We start from the raw sequence: 21,990 nt of genomic DNA on the forward strand, positions 1-21,990 counted from the left end.
AACGCAAAAACAGTAATAATACTTTTTTGGTAATTTAATAAAACATGTATTTTCCTTGCTGCAAACGCCAAAAGCTCGGCTGCAAAACGAGCTTGCCAGTTGGAGAGAAAACGGGAGAAAGTCGCTTTCTCGCAGTCAAAGTTGATTGCCCATTTGACAGTTGGGTCACAAAAAAGTCGTTGCGACAACAAAGGAAAATGTAAACATTGCGCGTGTTTTTGTTTTGATGCTCTCTCCCTCTCACATGCCTCGGAAAGTGGGTTATATATAGGAAACGCCAGGAAATGCCGATAAGTTATCACTGGAGATGGAAATTCGTTGTCAGTGCACTCAAATGGAATTAAGCAAAATCCAATAAAGTGCTTTGTGGTCGGGGATTACCGAAAATATGTTCTAAAAACTAATTTGGGGGAAGGTTATAGAAATTTCTAGATATTGCAACCCCGAGAAAATGTTTTCGATGTAATAAAATACTTTATGGTTAGGTGTAATTGCAAAGGTTGAATTTGAAAACTGTCCTGAGTGTTTCCAAAAACAAATTATTGTTTTAGATTTACAATCCTCTAAACTACTGAAACGACCCGCTGCAGACTAACAAACAAATGCCAAATTTTTACAATCCGCCGCTCTATGCTCGTCCAAACTAGAAACCATAAAAATACAAAACAATAAAAACTCCAAGTCACCAACGTCGAATTTCTACAGCTATTTTCAAACAAACCATTTTCTAAACACAAAACTAAAAGCTTTTCGCGTATTTAAGTGAGTCTGATTAAAGTGTGCTGTGCATGGCTGTGTGGCGGCTGAGACCAAACACACCTGTTGCTGCGATGCATTGACCGCGTTTCGCTTTTTGGCTTTTGGCAAGGAAAACGCTCAACAAAAAGGCATTTTAAGCAAAAGGCAGTGAATATTGTGCGTCCGAATGAAACTTCAAATATGAATACAGGTACATGGACTGTGTATAATCATGATTTAGATGAAGCTGATACGTATTTGGGATAATCCTTTTCGTTTTAATACTATATGTTAAAAATTTAAATGTTATTAGACCGCTATTTATACGGTGGAGTTCTTAAACGGACATTCTTATTTAATGATCTTAATGATAATATTTCATTAAAAATGGCATTTTTATTTGTTTGATAATTTGTATAACTAAACTGCTTTGGAATACATGAACATACATATAAAATATTTTTGTTGCTTATATATACATATATCAATCACATTTCTCTTTAAAATAAAATGTCGTTTGAAAACATTTTTGTAATTCAATAATTTTTGTTGCTTAATGAGCTAAGAAGTGGCGGCTGGAAGTATTATTTTGCCACTCAGAAATTCCAGAAATTCCCCCATTCCTAACAGTTTGATTACTAACTTTAATAACCTATTTCCGCCCCCCGTTGTGCCGCCCATTACTACCCCACTGATAATCCCGCAAGGAGACCGTAAGGAGCAAGCCTCGTTAACACCGCAACAGCAACAATCGCCGCAGCAGCCAGAGCAACAGCAACCAATTACCCGACACGATGCCTTGGATAGTTGTAGTGCTAACAATAAACTAAATCATAAACACAATAACGATAAGGATAAGGATACCACTAGCGATAAGAACTGGGAGACGGGCAGAGATTTATTGCCAGCCAGTGTTGTCATCGTCGATGAATCATGTGCCTCGAAAAGTCAGAAACAACCAATCGAGCCGAGCATTGTTTCGCGAAGTGGAGCCACCTCCTCATCGCAACGTCGCCGGCAATTGCAATTCCAGCGACAAAAGGAGGCCAAACTTTATGACCGTGGAGATGGGGATCGAGAACGGGAGCGGGAGAGGGAGCGAGAGCGAGAGCGGGAAGCCTCAACCTCGACCTCAACCTCGACCTCCGCCTCCACCACCACCACGAACACTGTGATGGGTGGCGGGGAGCTGGTGAACTGTATAGCTTACGATGACAACACCCTGGTCATCGAGAGGAAACCCTCGCCCTCCTCCCCGTCCACCAGCCGGCGCTATCTGAAGGCCGAAACGCCGACGCGTGGCAGTCGAAAGTACAACCGCAAGTCATCGGCGAAAAGTGATTTGGAAGTGGTCGTTGTCAAACCGGAACACCATCATCAGCATCGATCGCCGACGGTAACGCTGCCGGTTCCAGCTAACCCACTAACCACATCGGCATCGGCGGGATCCTCGCCCACGGGAGCGGGATTGGGATTGGGAGCCGGACTGGGAACTGCCTCGGGAACAGTCCTGCAACAAAGGTACATACAACTCCAGCTGGAGAACGAAAAGAAATACATTTTCCATGCAATGCAAGAGTTTGATTACATGGAACAATCTAGGCGTTCTGGGGCATAGTAAGTCGGAACCAGACCCCACAATTAACTATCGTACTCCTATCGTGACTCAATGTTGTCCCTTGTGTTCGTCGTCTTATTGTGTGTCTCATATGTCTGAAATCGCATGCCAAGTACTTAATGTGCCATTTGAAACCCACTTTAGGGACTTGGGGAATTCAAAGTTCGGGTTTAATAGGCTTTTGCTCATCCCACTTCACAATTATTGATATTGCTGCTATATTTTTTAAAAATTTACATCATTTGCTTGTCTAAATCTTGGTGTTAATGCATCAAGGTGTTCATTTATGACGCCTTAATTTATTCTCCCAAGTTTAGTCATAATTAGATAAACATGTGGGTCATAAAACCCAGGAAAATTCTGTTTGCTCATTGAGAAAATTCCATAAACTATTGCAGTTTATCATGGCTACTCTATTTAACACAAAACATGTGTGTAAGGAACTTTTGTTCATCTTTTCTCATTCAATTTTAAAATAAATTTAAGGGGGAACAAATTCAAAAAAACTTTCCAGTCTTAACTGCAGAATTACATTGTGAAATATATGAAATAGATTATAGAAAAGGCTAATGTAAAATGGAACACTTTAAGCTAACTGCAAAGGTGCTTTGAAAGGGTAAATTAAATAATGCTAAAAAATTAACTGACAACTCCAGAAATGTACACTATTTTGCCACACCCCACCCTGTAGAATAAATGGTTGATGGCAAGTGCAAATCGAATATTTGATTAAGATAACATATTAATTGAATGCATTTTCCCCCGTACCACGACAGCTGCAGTGCACTTGATCCATCCGAGGATCCGAATCAGCCGAGCGGGACCAGGAGGCGACCCACCAGCACCGAGCTCGCCCTCAGCAACGTCACCAGTCAGATTGTGAACAACGCCGCCTACAAGCTAGACTTCAAGCAACGTCGTCACAAAAGCAACAACGGAGCCAGTGAGTCCGGCTCTCTAACTGGAATAGCCACAGCACCGGCGACAAGTCCCGGAGCAGCAGGACCCTCCAGCTCCAGCGGCAAGCGCCGCAAGTCCAGTTGCACATCCTGCGGCGGAGGTGGCATCAGTGCCCCGCCCCCAAGACTAACGCCCGAGGAGGCGTGGCAGCTGCAACCGCAGAACAGTGTTACCAGTGCCGGCAGCACAAACAGTAGTTTCAGCAGCGGCGCCGGACGCGACGATAATAGTAGTTATAGTGCCGTGGGTGGCGACAGCAGCAGCAGCAATAGTTGCAACTGCGATATCACCGGTGATAACAGTACATTGCATGGTTTTGGGGTCGGCGACGTTTGTAGTTTTATCGCCGATTGTGACGAAAATAGCGAGGACGACGACGGCGATCCGAACAACCAGGATCTCAGCTCGCAAACCCTGCGCACAGCGGCCATCGTAGCGGCAGTTGCGGCTGCAGCCAAGGAACAGGCCCAGGAGCAATCGCTCGCCGACTGCGAGAGCTTCAGCGATCGGCGCCAGGATGCCGATGAGGACGTCCGCATCATCCAGGACAGCTGCGGCGGCAACAACGACTCTCTCGAAGACGTCGGTGAGGTGGACGACAACGCCGACGTTGTCGTGAGAAAGAACTCGAGGAATCGGCCCTCGATCAGAAGGACATGCAGGATAACCGAGGAGGAGGACGACGACGAGAACGCGGACTACGGTGATTTCGATCGGGAGGATCAAGAGCTAGACGACGAGGAGCCCGAGGGCACCACCATTGACATTGATGAGCAGGAACAGCAGCAGGACCAAGGGGATTCCGCAGAAGAGGAAGACGACGACGACGACGAGGACGTCGACGAGTACTTTGAGGAGGAGGAGGACGACACACAGGCCTTTTCACCATTCTACTCCAGTTCCGCGGAGCTAATTGATAATTTTGCTGGCGGTGCGGGCAAGTTCTTCAACATTATGGACTTTGAGCGCGGAGCCTCCGGCGGTGGAGGCTTTTCGCCGAACGGCAACGGCGGTCCCGGCAGCGGAGATGTTTCCCGGACGGCGAGATACGATTCCGGGGAGGGGGATCTGGGCGGCGGCAACAATATCATGGGTAAGTAATTTGCCACTTTCAGTGTGTTTTTAGCAACTTATAGTAAGCCCACTAATGCAATGCCATATTACCTTTAAAGGCATCGATTCTATGGGCATTGCAAACATTCCGGAAACCATGAACGGCACCACCATTGGACCAAGTGGAGCTGGTGGCCAAAAAGCTGGTGCTGCTGCAGGAGCCGCCGGCCAGAAGAGACAACAGCGCCGGGGAAAGCCGCAACCAGACAGACCACAACGAGCATTATTTTGCCTGAGCGTCAAGAATCCCCTGCGAGCCTTGTGCATTCGCATCGTGGAGTGGAAGTATCCTTTTCATAACTAGAATTGAACGAAAAAACATTGAACTAGTTTTTCACTACATATATTTTCATTTTTAAAAAATCTGGTTATCCTTAACGCTCTGACCTTTCTAGACCATTTGAATTCCTTATTTTGTTAACCATTTTTGCCAACTGTATTGCCTTGGCTGTTTACACCCCTTATCCAGGAAGCGATTCAAACGTGACGAATCAAACCTTGGTAAGTCCTACCCATGGCGCTGGGTATTCTGATATTATGTGCATTTTATTATGGCTTACTAATGATTATGAATTTCTTTCATGTATATCTCCTACGTTCATCTCATGCGCATCCGATTCACTCATGCCATAAACTCATAAATCCACCAACGAAACGATCCTTGAAATGAAACTCTGAATCCCTAATACAAACATATAACACTTGCACTCCAACACAAATCAAACAATACGAAAACCAACACCGAATAACAGGAAAAAGTTGAATATATATTCCTAGTTATATTCACATCGGAATGTGTTATGAAAATTGTAGCATATGGTTTTGTGTTACATAATGGTGCATATCTAAGAAATGGATGGAATTTATTAGATTTTACAATTGTAGTTATAGGGTAAGCATATTAAATATACCAGTTAAAAGCGCTTAGCGCCCAGGCCCTCTGCGGCCTCGTTTTAACTATTTTCTATGTTACCTTATATGCAATTCTATCGAAATTGACCAAATCAGAACAGAAAAGAAAATCGTGAAACGAAAGAACAGAAACCAAATTATTTAAATGAATAATGTCTAGACTGAGACACGTATGAACTTTGTATGCCATGCATTTTTCCAGGGCAATAAGTACTGCACTCTCCCAATTGATGAAGGACGCCTTTGATGTGAAGGCCCTACGTGCCTTTCGAGTGCTACGTCCACTGCGACTTGTATCGGGTGTACCAAGTAAGGGCTTCATTGCACCATCGAACATATTCTAAAAGAATAAAAGAAAAAATCCTAAATCCTCTGGCTTGGTGGAGCGGAATTCTAGGAACTACGGATGGAGTCGTAGTTAAAATACTGCACAGATAAAATTGACGAAACAATCTAAACATTACGTTAAAGCTGAAAACTTCTTGACCTAAATATGCCGTTTGTCCGATAGAAAAGAGAAACATATTGTTAACATATTTAATTTGAATTGACATCATTTGTACTACTATTTCTGTGTCGTATTTTCTGCTTAACTTTGATTGTATGCTCTGGATACTTACCCGCCCACCATGCTAATAACCCAATCGAATATTGGCAATACATAACGCTATTCAACAGGTCTACAGGTTGTGCTGAATTCGATTTTAAAGGCCATGGTGCCACTGTTTCACATTGCACTCCTGGTCCTATTCGTAATCATAATCTATGCGATCATTGGCTTAGAGCTCTTCTCTGGCAAATTGCACAAGGCGTGTCGCGATGAGATCACAGGTAAGCGGAGATCCCACCATCATAACCGAGTCGTACAATTTTTATACGTTGTACGAATATCATTCAAATGTCTTGAATGCCACCAGATATGTCGCATTTCAAAATCATCGTCCAAAGAGGTTCTATCACTAGTAGATTAGAGCGTGGAAATCGCTGGCTCTTACTACACCGAAATGCGCAGGAGTAAGAAAATGCCTCGATCTCCGGCTAATCTTCTAGTCAATAAACCTGTAAATCTATTAATTGCTTGGGACAAGTCAAAAATGCCAAAGATGTGGCATATTCCGCAAACGACTCTGCACAACAAGAAACCCTAAATGGCACCCCACTGAACACAATAGATTTCTCAGAGATATCACCTCATATACCTCATTCAATTCCATTTCACCACATTACTAATGCATAAACCCTAAACCACACAAAATCCAACAAACCGGAATATAGGTGAGCACGAGGAAAACATCCGGCCCTGCGGAGTGGGTTACCAGTGTCCGCCGGGCTTTAAGTGCTACGGCGGATGGGATGGACCAAACGACGGCATCACCAACTTCGACAACTTTGGCCTGGCCATGTTGACGGTGTTCCAGTGCGTCACCCTCGAGGGCTGGACTGATGTCCTGTACAGCGTAAGTGAAATAGAAATCCCAAGAAAACAAATCTTTCAAGTTATTTTCGAAAATTCTCAAGAATTTGTATCTGTAGCCATAGCCTAATGAAATTATGTTCCTCAGATCCAAGATGCAATGGGCAGCGATTGGCAATGGATGTATTTCATTTCCATGGTTATCCTCGGTGCCTTCTTCGTGATGAATCTGATTCTCGGTGTGTTGTCCGGTGAGTTCTCCAAGGAGCGTAACAAGGCCAAGAACCGGGGTGACTTCCAGAAGCTGCGCGAGAAGCAGCAGATCGAAGAGGATCTGCGGGGCTATCTCGATTGGATTACCCAAGCCGAGGACATTGAACCAGACGCTGTGGGAGGCCTGATCTCCGATGGCAAAGGCAAACAGCCCAACGAAATGGATTCCACCGAGAACCTGGGCGAAGAAATGCCCGAAGTCCAAATGACTGAGTCACGCTGGCGCAAAATGAAGAAGGACTTCGATCGAGTCAATCGGCGAATGCGAAGGGCCTGTCGCAAGGCAGTCAAGTCTCAGGCATTCTACTGGCTCATCATTGTCTTGGTCTTTCTCAATACTGGTGTCCTGGCCACGGAGCATTATGGGCAACTCGATTGGCTGGATAACTTCCAGGGTATGTGTAAACGTAAAAATATTGTACTCCAAAATATATTTTTGCTGTCATTTTTAGAGTACACCAACGTGTTCTTCATCGGGCTGTTCACCTGTGAAATGTTGTTGAAGATGTACAGCTTGGGCTTTCAGGGCTACTTCGTTTCGCTGTTCAATCGCTTCGATTGTTTTGTGGTGATTGGCAGCATTACGGAAACCCTGTTAACAAACACGGGAATGATGCCTCCATTGGGTGTCTCCGTGCTGCGATGTGTACGTCTCCTGAGAGTCTTTAAAGTAACTAAGTAAGTCGAAGGATTTATCGATTGTGACATAATTCAACGAAATTCCTAACCATGCTTTACTTTTAGGTACTGGCGGTCGCTCTCAAATCTCGTTGCTTCCCTATTGAACTCTATACAATCGATTGCTTCACTTTTGTTACTGCTCTTCCTATTTATTGTGATATTTGCTCTGCTGGGCATGCAAGTTTTTGGCGGCAAATTTAATTTTAAAGGCAAAGAGGAGAAGTATCGAATGAATTTCGACTGCTTTTGGCAGGCTTTACTCACAGTCTTTCAGGCAAGTTAATTAGGCTCCTTGATTACCCTTGACTCGTAAACAGAATGATATAATGAAATTATTCCAGATCATGACTGGTGAGGATTGGAATGCTGTGATGTATGTGGGAATCAATGCCTATGGCGGTGTGTCCTCTTATGGTGCCTTGGCCTGTATTTACTTTATTATTTTGTTCATTTGCGGTAACTACATCCTGCTAAACGTGTTCTTGGCCATTGCTGTGGATAATTTGGCCGATGCCGACTCACTCTCTGAGGTCGAAAAAGAAGAGGAACCCGTAGGTTTTCATTTTGTTTCACAATAACTCTACCTAAGAACTTTTTTTTATTATTTTAGCACGATGAATCTGCGCAGAAGAAGTCACACAGTCCGACTCCAACAATTGATGGCATGGATGATCATCTCAGCATAGATATCGATATGGAGCAACAGGAACTGGATGACGAAGACAAAATGTAGGAAGCCGAACCTCTTTTCGACACCCAAACAAACAAATGAATATTTAAATTTAAACAAAATGCTTTTTCAGGGACCATGAAACTTTATCTGACGAGGAACACCGTGAAATGTGCGAGGAGGAAGAGGAAGGTATGTCCTGTTGAATTTTATTAACCAACCCCCGACTAAGCTCAGTGTAAGAAGTAAATATTACCTAAGAACTACATTTTAAGTACTTTAGCTTATGCCTAAACTTTCTAAAGAAACTAACTCTTATCAAAACCAAACCAACAATATTTCCTAAAACAATGCCGCCGACGCCTACATCATTGCTGCTATTTTTCGGAAAACTCGCACCCAAAAATAAAACAAAACACCAACCAAAACCATAAAAAAAACACACACAACACTTGCAATTATTAATCAAAAGACTCCAATTCCGAAGTATCAGCACGTGTCACTGCACGACCCCGGCGATTATCCGAAGTCAGCATGAAGAAGACTAAAAAGCCCATCCCGCGTGGCAGTGCCTTTTTCATTTTCAGTTACACGAACAGGTAATTCAATCAAGCAATCAATCAACGATCCATCAGCGATCGACTGAAAACTACTACTACTACAGAAAACACACTCGCACACCCTTTAATATGGTCCATGTGTCTTGTGATTGGAGTTACTTTATCTTACACTGGTTTTCAACCGTTTGTTGTTCGCATGTGACAAACAAAACAATCGATAATAATTCTAAATCGAGCTGTACTTAAAGCGTATTGCGAATGTATATAATTTGTATAATTTTTAGTTTCGACAAAACCCAATACGACGATGATTATATGTTTCATTTATTTCATTTTCATTGGTTTTGCATTTTGCATTTTGCTGTTGAGGTTGCCCTACTTTAAGTATCACTATTTAAGTGTCACTCTTTCTGTTAAATGGAAGTATAATATTAAGTATAGGTACAAGTCGAACTTCGAATAAAATACCTTTGTTTATTTAGAACCTAAGTTTACTTCTAAGGTACTTGTAGTTTAAATGTACAAATGGTTTTTGGACAAATTCTTATAAACGTGTCTATTATTTTTTCCAAATTGGCAACTTACATATATATTCGTAATATATGATAAAATTTGTATTGCATATAGTGGATGAAGAAGGCATGATTACAGCACGACCCCGACGTATGTCTGAGGTTAATACGGCAACGAAAATTCAACCCATACCGCCGGGCACATCATTTTTTCTTTTCTCACAAACGAACAGGTTTTTATGTTTGAGTTTTATTTTTCCCCCCAAGTATCGAAAGTCTCCGAAAATACTATATATATCTGTGTGCGTGTGTGTGTGCGTAGATTATGTTGTTAAAAACATAATTTCAATAATCATGTATTTGTCCTATTGTTTAACCACGTTTTGTATATTGTCATAAGAAATAATTTTTCGGTTTTATTTTGAGTTTGATTAGATTATAGAGCCCATTTTGGTAGACAAAATTTATTTCCAGTCCTAGCTGCTTTTTATTCCTTGATTTTGTTTATAACTTGAATTGTACAACTTCTAACTGCATGCTAAAAATATATTTGGTTTTTTGTGATTTTACTTCTGTGATTTAAAAAAACTTTGGAGCACGCCCCTTAACACTGTATTCTCCTATATTTGAACAGATTTCGCGTCTTCTGCCATTGGCTTTGCAATCACAGCAATTTCGGCAACGTAATCCTGTGTTGCATTATGTTTTCATCGGCTATGTTGGCCGCAGAGAATCCTCTGAGAGCCAATGATGACCTGAATAAAGTAAGTAGCTCCAGCTCCGACCAAACAAATAAAAAACAGCGTCAATGAACTTAAAGGCTTGTAAGTTACGATTGAAAATCGCAAAGAGCTGATATTAGTTTTCACTTCTACTAGAAACGCTTTCCATTCGATGTTCTTCACAACTGTTCATTTGTTTTTGCAGGTGCTCAATAAATTTGATTATTTTTTCACGGCAGTTTTCACAATAGAACTGATTCTGAAATTGATTTCATACGGTTTCGTATTACACGACGGAGCCTTTTGCAGATCCGCATTTAATCTATTAGATTTACTTGTGGTCTGCGTGTCATTGATTTCTCTAGTGTCCAGGTAAACGATAATCCATATAACTACTCTAACCCAGTAGTTGTGATACTAATTACTTCTGGAACATAAACTATAACGTCGATTTCAACTGCAGTTCGAATGCGATTTCAGTCGTGAAAATTCTACGTGTGCTCCGTGTTTTAAGGCCACTCAGAGCCATTAATCGTGCCAAGGGACTCAAGGTAAGAAATCATTCAAAACCACTTCAATTTCGCTATTTACTTTCTGACACATAATAAAAAGCTTCTACAGAAAATTGTTGTACTTCTTCTTTGAGTTTCAGTTTTATTATTTCAATTTTTAATTTCATTACGACAATAATATGACAATATTTATCTCAAACTAATATGCAAGTTAAACATTTTAAATAATTATAATCCCAAAGAAGTCTTTTTGGGCCTTCAATTAACTTTAGAGTATGCCAAACAAAAAACCTTGAAATGCTGGGTGTAGGGTGCACCTCAATAAAGTTATGAAAATATAAATAAAGCAACATAAAGTATATTCATGAACTACACACAGCTGACAAATCTATTTCTCAATTTCGAGTTTTACTCGTAACACCCTAACGAAAATGGGCGTGGAATAGGAATGTATGGGCGTGGCTTGGGCATAGTTAACTCTATGTTATAACCCCTGATACTAAACACACATGACCAGCAAAATGTTCGCGCAACATATGGAAGTCAGAAACCAAACATGCCTTACTATAATTAGATTTATACTCGTATATTAAATAGTGTTTTTACTATAACTATATATCGTCGTATCACATACAGCATGTTGTTCAATGTGTCATAGTCGCTGTTAAGACTATCGGAAATATTGTGCTCGTCACATGCCTACTGCAGTTCATGTTTGCCGTAATAGGAGTCCAGTTGTTTAAGGTATGATTTTATTTTTAAGTTCCCAATAGGATAGTATTTTACTAAGAACGCAAGACTAGGAAAACTCTTCTCATTAATTAATATTTAGAGCAGTCAATTAAATATCCCTCATCAACATAATTATTTACAATGAATAAAACTCCTCATAAAAAAGGGGTCAAATAATTAGCAAAAAAGAATCTGTAAAAATTATTTCTAGAATCAAATTATCGCATGGAACCTTCATTGACTTAAAATGTAAGACTTTGACGAAATGGCATAAGTTAATTTAGTTACTATACATAGTGTTTATTTAAAACAAATTCAGTTTCACCTTACAATATTAAAGATTTGTTTTAATTTTTGGGTGTAAGAACGAGTTTTTTCTAAAAACCTTGCTAACCTTGTTGTTGTTTAAAAGACAATTATGTTTCACTTTTTTGCTACTAACGTTGTCTAAAAGCTTTTTAATTTGTTATGGGTTTTAAACATCTTGACTAATTGTTGTGTAGCATATTGGTTTACTTTTAACCGAGAAAGTTAAATTGTACATATCAACAACTTTTGCTGGCTAGTATTGCTTATTAATGCTCAGCATAATGTAATTAAGGTCAATTCGGCATCAAATATACAGCAGGAAATAGTCATCAACTGGAAAAGTATTACTCACAAAAAAAAAACATAACGTATTAGTCTTGTATCAGGAGAAAGAAGAATAAAGATAATTTTAAGGACTCCTAGCATCCAGTTTTCGCGACCGTAACACAACTCACACGACTTAATACACATTATGCCATTTATTGTACTATCAACTCTTATATATTCCACACCCATTTTCTGCGTTTGTACACGTCCAATGCAACAAATTCACAATAGATATCGAAAAGCGATCATAAGCACACTTACACATACAATATATACGCTATAAACCTAATAGCACACACATCGGCACCTGAGTTCTGGGTTTTAGCCATTAGCTACAAATCAGCAACCTACCTTGCACCCTAGCATCAAGGCCAATCCGTCCTATAGTGAAAATCTACCCCGGTGTAAAGAACCCTAAGTTTGCGGACCATCAGTAACAACAACTCACAACTGCATTAAGATTGTAATCAACCTATTGGATCCACTGTAAAATTAACCATAGGTCTTGAATATATCTGTATAAACATTTGTTCTAAGATGTTTCTTGCATTTAATAGATAACGTTGGATAACTATGGATTCATAAAATAATAATTTAGAGTGTACTGATTTTATTTTTGATTTTTTGTTAACTTTACCTTGTCAAGATAAAACTTTTAATTTTTATTTTTGAGTGTATTTTCTGTTTTATTATTTTTCCTGTAATTGTACAAAATATAATCCAATTTCAAACGATTTCCCAATATTTTAAACGTATTTTCTTCCCTTTTTCTCTCCTTGAACGTGTTTCGGTTGTTTTGAATTGAATTTTGCGAACCCAAAAAATGTCGTGTTTTGATAATGATATAACGGAAAATTCATTTGATATCATCCACCAAATTGGTTCTGAAAAACCACACAAAATCTTGATTTAAAAATGAAATTAAAATTCTTATTGTCGTTCATGCGTCATGAATCCAAACAATAAACCAATTGGCCTACACTAATAAATTATTAAACTTCTGCAGTATGTGGTCAAGTGCGTTGTAGTCGCAATCAAAACCATTGGTAATATCATGTTGGTGACATATTTATTACAATTTATGTTCGCTGTTATTGGAGTACAACTCTTTAAGGTAATTTCTTTTGAATTATATATTAAAAGTCATTGGTAAAGGGTAACTGAAGACGGCTTTAAGTGTGCGCTTTTATTTTTTAAAGGACCAACTATAAATAAAGAAAAATTGCGGCTTCTGTGTGCTATGAACTTTGTAGATTCTTTTCGGTATTTGTGTGTAGGGTAATTTTGTACTGAAAGGTAACTATCGTCGGTGTGATATCTTTGAATTTGACTAAAGCAAAACCTTTCTCTAAAGAAAAGTCTAAGTCAAGTTTTTTTTCACATTTTCTTATCAGAAAAAATTTGCTTCGCAATAGCTTGGTAAACAAAACAACATTTCGAAGCTTTACCATCCAGCTCAGTTTAGTTCCTAGCTTTCCAAACTAACCTCCAAGGCAAAGTTAGCTCGCTCCTTGCCAACCCAATGTAATATATTTATATATTTTCAAACGTATGTAACACTGTTTTCAACCCAATAACCCTTGTTGGTGTCCCGTCTGTAAATAATGCTCTGTCCAATATAAAAAAACTAAAACCTTTGTCGTTTATCCAAAAATTTCGAGCAGTGTATGTAAATGTGTTTGCATATGAAACACCCTGTACCTGTGTGCATACATATAAGCAAAAATATTTAGAACTAGATAGTCTATTAAAGTAAACCTTTTTTGAACTAGGTATTAGATGATAGTTCGTACAATAAAGCAGTTTTAATGTTTGTGATCCCTAGGAAAGCAAACTCGATCGAATATTACCTTACATTGAGATTGCGTTCCTTGACATATCAACTTTACCATTTCATTCGCTAATACTTGACTATCTTCTCGTCCCCCGACGTCCCATCTCATTTCCTAAACCCCAAACCAAAAACAGGGCAAATTTTTCAGTTGCACTGATGGTTCCAAAATGACGGAAGCTGAATGCTAGTAAGTATGCTTTTTTTTGCTAGTTATTGGTTTCGTTTTAATGCAAAAATATTATTTTTAGCGGAACTTATCTAGTCTATGATGAAGGCGATGTTCATAAGCCGCGACTTAGGGAACGGGAATGGAGTAACAATCGGTTCCATTTCGATGATGTGGCCAAGGGCATGTTGACTTTGTTCACGGTGTCCACCTTCGAGGGTTGGCCAGGGTGAGTTACTGCCTAGATGCTATTTTTTAGTAGCATTTTTATATATCATTAAATATTGCAGTTTGCTGTACGTTTCAATTGATTCGAATAAGGAAAACGGCGGTCCAATACACAACTTCCGTCCGATCGTTGCTGCCTACTATATAATCTACATTATTATTATTGCCTTCTTCATGGTGAACATATTCGTCGGTTTCGTCATCGTCACTTTCCAAAATGAGGGTGAACAGGAATATAAGAATTGTGATCTGGATAAAAACCAACGCAATTGCATAGAATTTGCCTTGAAAGCGAAACCCGTAAGACGCTATATACCAAAGCATGGTATACAATATAAGGTCTGGTGGTTTGTAACGTCGTCATCCTTCGAGTACACAATATTCATACTGATCATGATAAACACGGTAACGCTGGCTATGAAGTTTTATAATCAGCCGTTGTGGTACACCGAACTTTTGGATGCCTTGAATATGATATTTACGGCGGTGTTTGCTTTGGAATTTGTTTTTAAACTAGCCGCATTTCGATTTAAGGTAAGTGCTACAAAAAAGAGACAAAACCAATTAAGACTAATATATTATTTACAACACAGAACTACTTTGGAGATGCCTGGAACGTCTTCGACTTTATCATCGTCTTAGGCAGTTTCATTGACATTGTCTACTCTGAGATTAAGGTTCTTAAACTTGTAACCTAGAAAATGATTGGTAATAATAATTTTAAAAATATTTGCAGAGCAAAGATACTTCTCAGATAGCAGAATGTGACATTGTAGAGGGCTGCAAATCTACGAAGAAATCAGTGAGTTTATTGAAAATTTTCCTATTATATGTAGTCAAAAAACGCCCTATTTCAGGCTGGTTCAAATTTAATATCCATCAACTTTTTCCGACTGTTTCGAGTGATGCGACTTGTTAAACTTCTCAGCAAAGGCGAAGGCATTCGAACATTACTGTGGACATTTATCAAATCTTTCCAGGCACTGCCTTATGTAGCCCTGCTAATTGTGCTTCTATTCTTCATTTATGCAGTTGTGGGGATGCAAGTAAGTCCTATGTTTTGACATTTCTGGAAAGATTCTTCTAATAAACTTAATTTTTTCAGGTTTTTGGCAAAATTGCTCTAGATGGTGGCAACGCCATTACGGCCAATAACAATTTCCAAACCTTTCAGCAGGCTGTCTTAGTACTATTCCGATCGGCCACCGGAGAAGCTTGGCAGGAAATCATGATGTCCTGCTCGGCGCAACCGGATGTGAAGTGCGATATGGGTTCAGATACGCCGGGAGAACCTTGCGGTTCCTCTATAGCCTATCCCTACTTTATTTCCTTCTATGTTCTCTGCTCGTTTTTGGTAAAGATACAAATAACTGCTCCGTTCTTTAGTTTATATATTAAAGAAGAAAATAAATGAATATCTTCTTTTCAGATCATCAATCTCTTCGTGGCCGTCATCATGGACAATTTTGACTATCTGACGCGGGATTGGTCCATTCTGGGTCCTCATCACCTGGACGAGTTCATTCGACTTTGGAGCGAGTACGATCCGGATGCCAAGGGGCGCATCAAACACTTGGACGTGGTCACATTGCTGAGGAAGATCTCCCCACCACTTGGCTTCGGCAAACTGTGTCCGCATAGAATGGCCTGCAAACGGCTGGTCTCCATGAACATGCCCCTCAACTCAGATGGAACGGTTCTCTTCAATGCCACACTTTTTGCGGTGGTACGCACTTCGCTGAGCATCAAAACGGACGGTAACATCGATGATGCCAACTCCGAGCTGCGCGCCACGATCAAGCAGATCTGGAAGCGGACCAATCCGAAGCTCCTGGATCAGGTTGTTCCCCCGCCGGGCAACGATGACGAGGTGACCGTCGGCAAGTTCTACGCCACATATCTAATTCAGGACTACTTCCGGCGCTTCAAGAAGCGCAAAGAACAGGAGGGCAAGGAGGGTCATCCGGACAGCAATACGGTCACTCTGCAAGCCGGCTTGCGGACCCTACACGAAGTGTCCCCAGCTCTCAAGAGAGCCATCTCCGGTAATCTCGACGAGCTGGACCAGGAGCCGGAGCCCATGCATCGAGTAAGCTAGCAATAAAGTTATATATTTTAAAATAAATATTTTACCAAACTATTTCTTGCAGCGCCACCATACGCTCTTTGGCAGCGTGTGGTCATCGATCCGCCGACATGGGAATGGAACCTTCAGAAGAAGTGCCAAGGCCACAGCTTCGCAGAGCAACGGAGCCCTGGCGATCGGTGGATCCGCGTCCGCAGCCCTGGGTGTGGGCGGTAGCTCGCTGATGCTGGGGAGCGCCGATCCCGCTGGCGGGGATTATCTGTACGACACCTTGAACCGCAGCGTGGCCGACGGAGTGAACAATATAACGCGGAACATAATGCAGGCCCGATTGGCGGCAGCCGGAAAGCTGCAGGACGAACTGCAGGGGGCCGGCAGTGGCGGAGAGCTAAGGACATTCGGCGAGAGCATATCCATGCGACCGCTGGCCAAAAATGGAGGTGGAGCGGCCACTGTGGCCGGAACACTGCCGCCTGAGGCGAATGCCATTAACTATGAGTGAGTATGCGGGGGTGGATAATTTCACAGGTGAAGCGGTCAGTGGGCCCATTTTGGAGTTCTCACCCAGCCATACATACCAAAAAAAAAAAAAAAAATTTTAAAACACGAAGCTCCATTACCATAATACTCGTTACTATGGCTTGCTGTTTAGTGAGTTTATCCATATTCTTATTGCCAACAATTAGCGTTTTCTGTTTTGTGGCATTTTGTTTGGTCACCTAGTGAAGAGCGCCCTAAAGTTTGTAATGGACAAAAGGAGCCGAGCCAAGCTCAACAACTGACTTGGCACCACCAAAATAAATACGAGTTTTCAATTAGTTGACTTAGCAAACCTAGTTGCAATCACAAAAAACCCTTTAAATGCATACTTTATTGCCACATAAACTAGTGGAATTCAAGACAAATGATACAGAAACGACCAACCCATTGAGCAAAAAAGCAAAACATAAACCAAACTTTTACTCAATCCCCGAACATTAATTTCAGCAACCGCAATCGTGGTATTTTATTGCATCCATATAACAATGGTAAGCCTAAAATGCTGCAAATTGCAATAATAAAATTAAAACATTACAAAAATAAAAACATAACAAAAACAACAACAGCAGTAATTGCAACAGCAACAACCAAATGCACTCTTTTTAATTAACATCATTTAATGTGTTTTATACTTTATTCCTTTTTAACCGGGCAAAATTCTAAAAATAATTCCTATCAAATTGGTTCGTTTGTTGTTTTTATACACCTCAAATTTGACCCTAACAAAAAAGCAACACAATTTTATTATAACACCAATCTAATTGTTTACGAAATGATTTGTTTTGTTTTACATCCGATTATGTAGCTGCTGCATTCCTATTCAACATATTGCAAAATAAATGATGTACAGATTCTCGACCACTGCGTTCTAAGATTTGTTATTGCCTGCGGCATGTAAAATTGTTCAATACGACTTTTCAGGTCAATTGCAAAATCATAAACTAATCAGATGAGGCGGCCAAGTGTTATATGTTCTTATTGTGTTTACCTGGCTGTTTTCTAATTGGGACCAAATTATATTAACTGAATCGAAAATGAAATTGCCATTATGTTTCGCATCATTGTAGTACACATCGACTAGATTTTAAATAGAACATAAATAGACTAGATATCGTAGATCAAACTCGTAGCTTAGAAATTTTGAGTGCAGCTTTATACACAGCTAATAATTATAGTTCTATAGAAACGCTTCCGCTGCATTATAGTTAAAATCGAGCCGAACACACAAAAACATACATAAAGCCATTATCTTAAGAATTTTCAGAATTTCAGAAAAGCAAAAACACAGGTAAAAACTGATATAATGTGTTTTAAGGGGGATCAAAGATTATTTATTCTTGACATTTAAAATCGTATTAGATCGGAATGCTTTGTTTTTGAACAGATTTTTAACTTTATTTTGAAGTAATTGTTTTGATTTAACGAAAGAGTTATTTTTTTTATGATGCAGAAAATGAATGAATTTGAATCTTAAATTGGCTAATCTATCTTAAATACTATCGATACCAAACTTTCCTTCCAAACTTCTTCCCGATAGCAATTGTGTTACTCACAACTTAACTGAACATAAAAACCCCTTTTTAAAAATTAGATCTTCCCAATATAACAACCACTATTAACCCTAGCGAATGTGGCTCCTTTTGTTAATTACAAACTAATAAACTGAACTAACCCATCAAAACTCATGAATTTTCAAGAAGAACAAATTCGCCAAGACAGGATATTTTTTAAAACCAGTCTAATGTGTCTGCTAAAGTAATTTGTTTTTATAACTCTTTCTCACAATCATTTTTATTATAGCATAAGTGATTCGAGTTTAAAAACCACCGAGTGCTGAGTCTCGAACCCTGACAAAATTCTTCAGTGTCCAAAGAGTCTGCAAAGAGTTCGAATCAAGACTGGTTTCCCTTTCCAAATGGGAATCCTTCCCAAAACGTTTTTCTTTTTGTTTCATTATTTTCTGTTGAGTTAAACATGCGAAAGAGAGAAGCAATTGAAACATTCCGTTGTCGGTAAAAATTATGATATTTTGTGAGTTCCTATATGAAAGTTCCCTGATAACAATAATATGGATTTAATGACATAACACCTACAACAAGAACAACAAACTACAACAAGTACCAGAAACAACTTTAGCAACAACAATCGTTTAACACGCAACAACAACAACAACTACAAGAGAGAGAACGAACGTAATTAAACGCAAACCCAAAGCAAACCCGATATCGATGTCTATATATTCAACATATATATAAAATTTTTTATATATATTTATTTTAAAAAGCCGTGATGTTGTGCCCATCTACTCATAAGCCTTGGCCTTGGCTTTTTTGAGCCATATCCCTTACAAAAGTGTGTGCCTTGCGACCATATAAACCACATCTTATCCATATAATACTAACCAAAAACCGAATACTCCATTTGTTAACCCAAGCTGCGAGTCTGAACGTTGTCATCGTTGTTATTGTTACAGAAATATACTCGTACGTTTATGTTTTCCTATGCTATGCGAAAAAAATGTGCCAGAAAGTGTATTTCGAAAATTCACTATTATCTCTCTGAGTATTGTATTGTTGTCGCTTCCATTTCTTTTTTGTGTGGGAACCATTGTCCTTCGGGATTTGACATCTTCTATACAAGCATTAACACACTGTGAATACAAAACACACACCTCCGAAAAATTACTATACTCGTAACAGATGCTTAGTTGCTCCGCCTGCATTGTTTATAGAAAGTCTAGCTAAATTGCGTATAAGTGTTGCCTAGTGTTTTTTGAGAACATTGAGCTTTGCCCTAATCTAACCAATAACTGCTTGCTTAATTTAGAAACAAACTTATAATTTTAGTTGTGCTTATGATATTAACAATGTATGCAGATCGTGTATAAAGAGCTTGCCATGTCGAATGCTTAACTAACCAAGTACAGTAATCATATTTATCAACAAAATAAAAAAGCTTGATGATCCTTGTAAGCCAAAAAGGAACGTGTACAATTCTATTAAGCAATTAGTGATACGATTTAATTGCAATTAAAAATAAAAATCATAAATATTGTTCTCGATTTATGTTAAATATTTAAATTTTTTTATTTAATAAAGGCTTCTGTTTTTTCTTGTACATAAATTAAATTACTCAATTCGATTACTTAATTCGATGGTCAGTGTATAGTTAAAATATTTAATATTTAAATTAATTAGATTGACCTAGAGCTTAAAGTAAATAAATACCTGGATCATCAAGCTCAAATAACGCGTGTATAAAAATCATGCATATATCCACACCAAAAGGATTACATTTACTCACAATTGACCTGCAAACTCTCTTATTTTATGCAAACATGCAGTCTACGCACCCAATGGTGCTCTTCCTGGCCACGAACGCATGATCCAATCGACACCAGCTAGTCCCTACGATCAGCGTCGTTTACCAACTTCATCTGATATGAACGGCCTAGCCGAATCATTGATTGGAGGGGTGAGTACTTACATGAAGTGCCATAAGTTGCAGCATAATGAATCTCAAAATTTCAGGTACTCGCCGCTGAGGGATTGGGTAAATACTGCGACTCCGAGTTCGTGGGGACTGCTGCACGGGAGATGCGGGAGGCGCTGGACATGACGCCCGAGGAGATGAACCTGGCCGCCCACCAGATCCTCTCGAACGAGCACTCGCTGAGCCTGATCGGCAGTAGCAATGGGAGCATCTTCGGAGGATCCGCCGGTGGCCTGGGAGGGGCTGGATCTGGAGGTGTGGGTGGGTTGGGCGGTAGCAGCAGCATTCGCAACGCCTTCGGCGGAAGCGGAAGTGGCCCGTCCTCGCTGTCGCCGCAACATCAGCCTTACTCGGGCACTCTGAACTCACCACCGATTCCGGATAATCGTCTGAGACGTGTTGCCACAGTCACGACCACAAACAATAACAATAAGTCCCAAGTTAGCCAAAACAATTCGAGTAGCCTAAATGTTAGAGCTAATGTCAATAGCCAAATGAACATGTCACCAACTGCACAACCAGTGCAGCAACAATCGCCGCAAAGGGGACAGGGTAATCAGACCTACTCCTCATAGCACCCACATTGTAAACTATACATACAGAATGTCTTCTTGATGGAACTTTAAGTGTGAATTCAGCGAAGGCTGAAGTTTATTGGCTACTTTATTTGTTATGTTTAGCGAAGAAAAACACATTAGTCTTAGCATCGGGAATTGTTATATTTGAATTGTTCACACCAAGCGGGAACCAAACCAACAAATCTTGTATAACTTGTATAAAGAAAATCTGCTAATTGTATATGTATAAATATATTCATGTTTTTGCCTTTTTGAGAAATCTATCGTAGGCCTTCGTCCTCTAACGAGCCAGAAAAACAAAAACCAACAAAACTAAACTGAACAAATTAGGGGAAAATGTATATTTTTGGATAAAAAAGAGGAAACCAACCTAAACTGATAACGTTTAACTTCTAATTAGAAATAAAGATCAAAACCAAAAATAAATAAATAAAAACCACACCAATATAATTGATTAGGTAATAATCACAGAAACGTAAAATAAATAAAAATAATTATACATTAACATTAACAATGAACATTACATTATTGAGCGACAGTGTAATTACCTATTTCGATTTAGACGCATTTTATTTTTTAAGTATTTAAAGTATGAACACTTTACGATAAAAGGAATTGTTTACGATATATGTAGCAGACATACATATATGTATAAAATTCATTAATGTAATAGCATAATTTCAAACTGGACGAGAGCCCGAAGCCCCTTAAAGAGTAAACTGAATTTTAATTGTTATGATTGAATTTTTACAATAAAATCGAGAAAAATGTGAGAAAATAAAAACTGAGTTTTAAAAGCATTAATTTCATTTATTAGGGGGAAACAATTTCTTTACGTAAAACAAAATCATTTCATTTGATCATTTTCGAATTTATTTTATAATTTAATCTTTATGCTTTCTCGGAGAGTAAATGTGAAATCCGATAACCATTATCCAAGACGATGTCAGTATGAACTTCGGGATCTGGGGAACCGGTGAACTGAGGGAGAATCAAGTTGGGATTTAGCATGC

The 21,990-nt window shown here is 39.4% G+C and overlaps 1 protein-coding gene across 6 annotated transcripts; it reads left to right on the forward strand.

The window, feature by feature from the left end:
• The first annotated feature begins 711 nt into the window (after window positions 1–711).
• On the forward strand, window positions 712–21,766 carry LOC122611390 (voltage-dependent calcium channel type D subunit alpha-1). 6 transcript variants are annotated; one of them, XM_043784417.1, is made up of 33 exons: window positions 925–949; window positions 1,446–2,259; window positions 3,133–4,409; window positions 4,489–4,714; window positions 4,825–4,930; window positions 5,182–5,321; window positions 5,544–5,650; window positions 6,020–6,172; window positions 6,617–6,798; window positions 6,904–7,423; window positions 7,481–7,706; window positions 7,773–7,983; window positions 8,051–8,260; window positions 8,320–8,438; window positions 8,513–8,571; window positions 9,567–9,684; window positions 10,086–10,215; window positions 10,379–10,545; window positions 10,637–10,724; window positions 11,322–11,429; window positions 13,060–13,167; window positions 14,022–14,074; window positions 14,136–14,282; window positions 14,344–14,815; window positions 14,875–14,958; window positions 15,018–15,083; window positions 15,139–15,327; window positions 15,387–15,635; window positions 15,711–16,370; window positions 16,432–16,865; window positions 17,355–17,395; window positions 20,251–20,381; window positions 20,438–21,766. In XM_043784417.1, the coding sequence occupies exons 1-33, from the start codon at window positions 940–942 to the stop codon at window positions 20,972–20,974; spliced, it is 8,142 nt and encodes a 2,713-aa protein (XP_043640352.1). In that variant the 5' UTR covers window positions 925–939; the 3' UTR covers window positions 20,975–21,766. The 6 variants fall into 6 exon arrangements, 5 of the variants coding, with proteins under 5 accessions (XP_043640351.1, XP_043640350.1, XP_043640352.1 ...); XM_043784413.1 differs by lacking the exon at window positions 13,060–13,167; XM_043784414.1 differs by lacking the exon at window positions 11,322–11,429.
• Window positions 21,767–21,990: the final 224 nt, after the last annotated feature.

This window comes from Drosophila teissieri, chromosome 2L, assembly GCF_016746235.2.
Source record: "Drosophila teissieri strain GT53w chromosome 2L, Prin_Dtei_1.1, whole genome shotgun sequence".
NCBI lineage: Eukaryota > Metazoa > Arthropoda > Insecta > Diptera > Drosophilidae > Drosophila > Drosophila teissieri.

Coding starts and splice junctions, on each gene's coding strand:
- LOC122611390 (XM_043784417.1), top strand. Junction 10,546..10,636: donor TTGATTTCTCTAGTGTCCAG/GTAAACGATAAT, acceptor TTTCAACTGCAG/TTCGAATGCGATTTCAGTCG. Junction 15,328..15,386: donor ATGCAGTTGTGGGGATGCAA/GTAAGTCCTATG, acceptor TAATTTTTTCAG/GTTTTTGGCAAAATTGCTCT.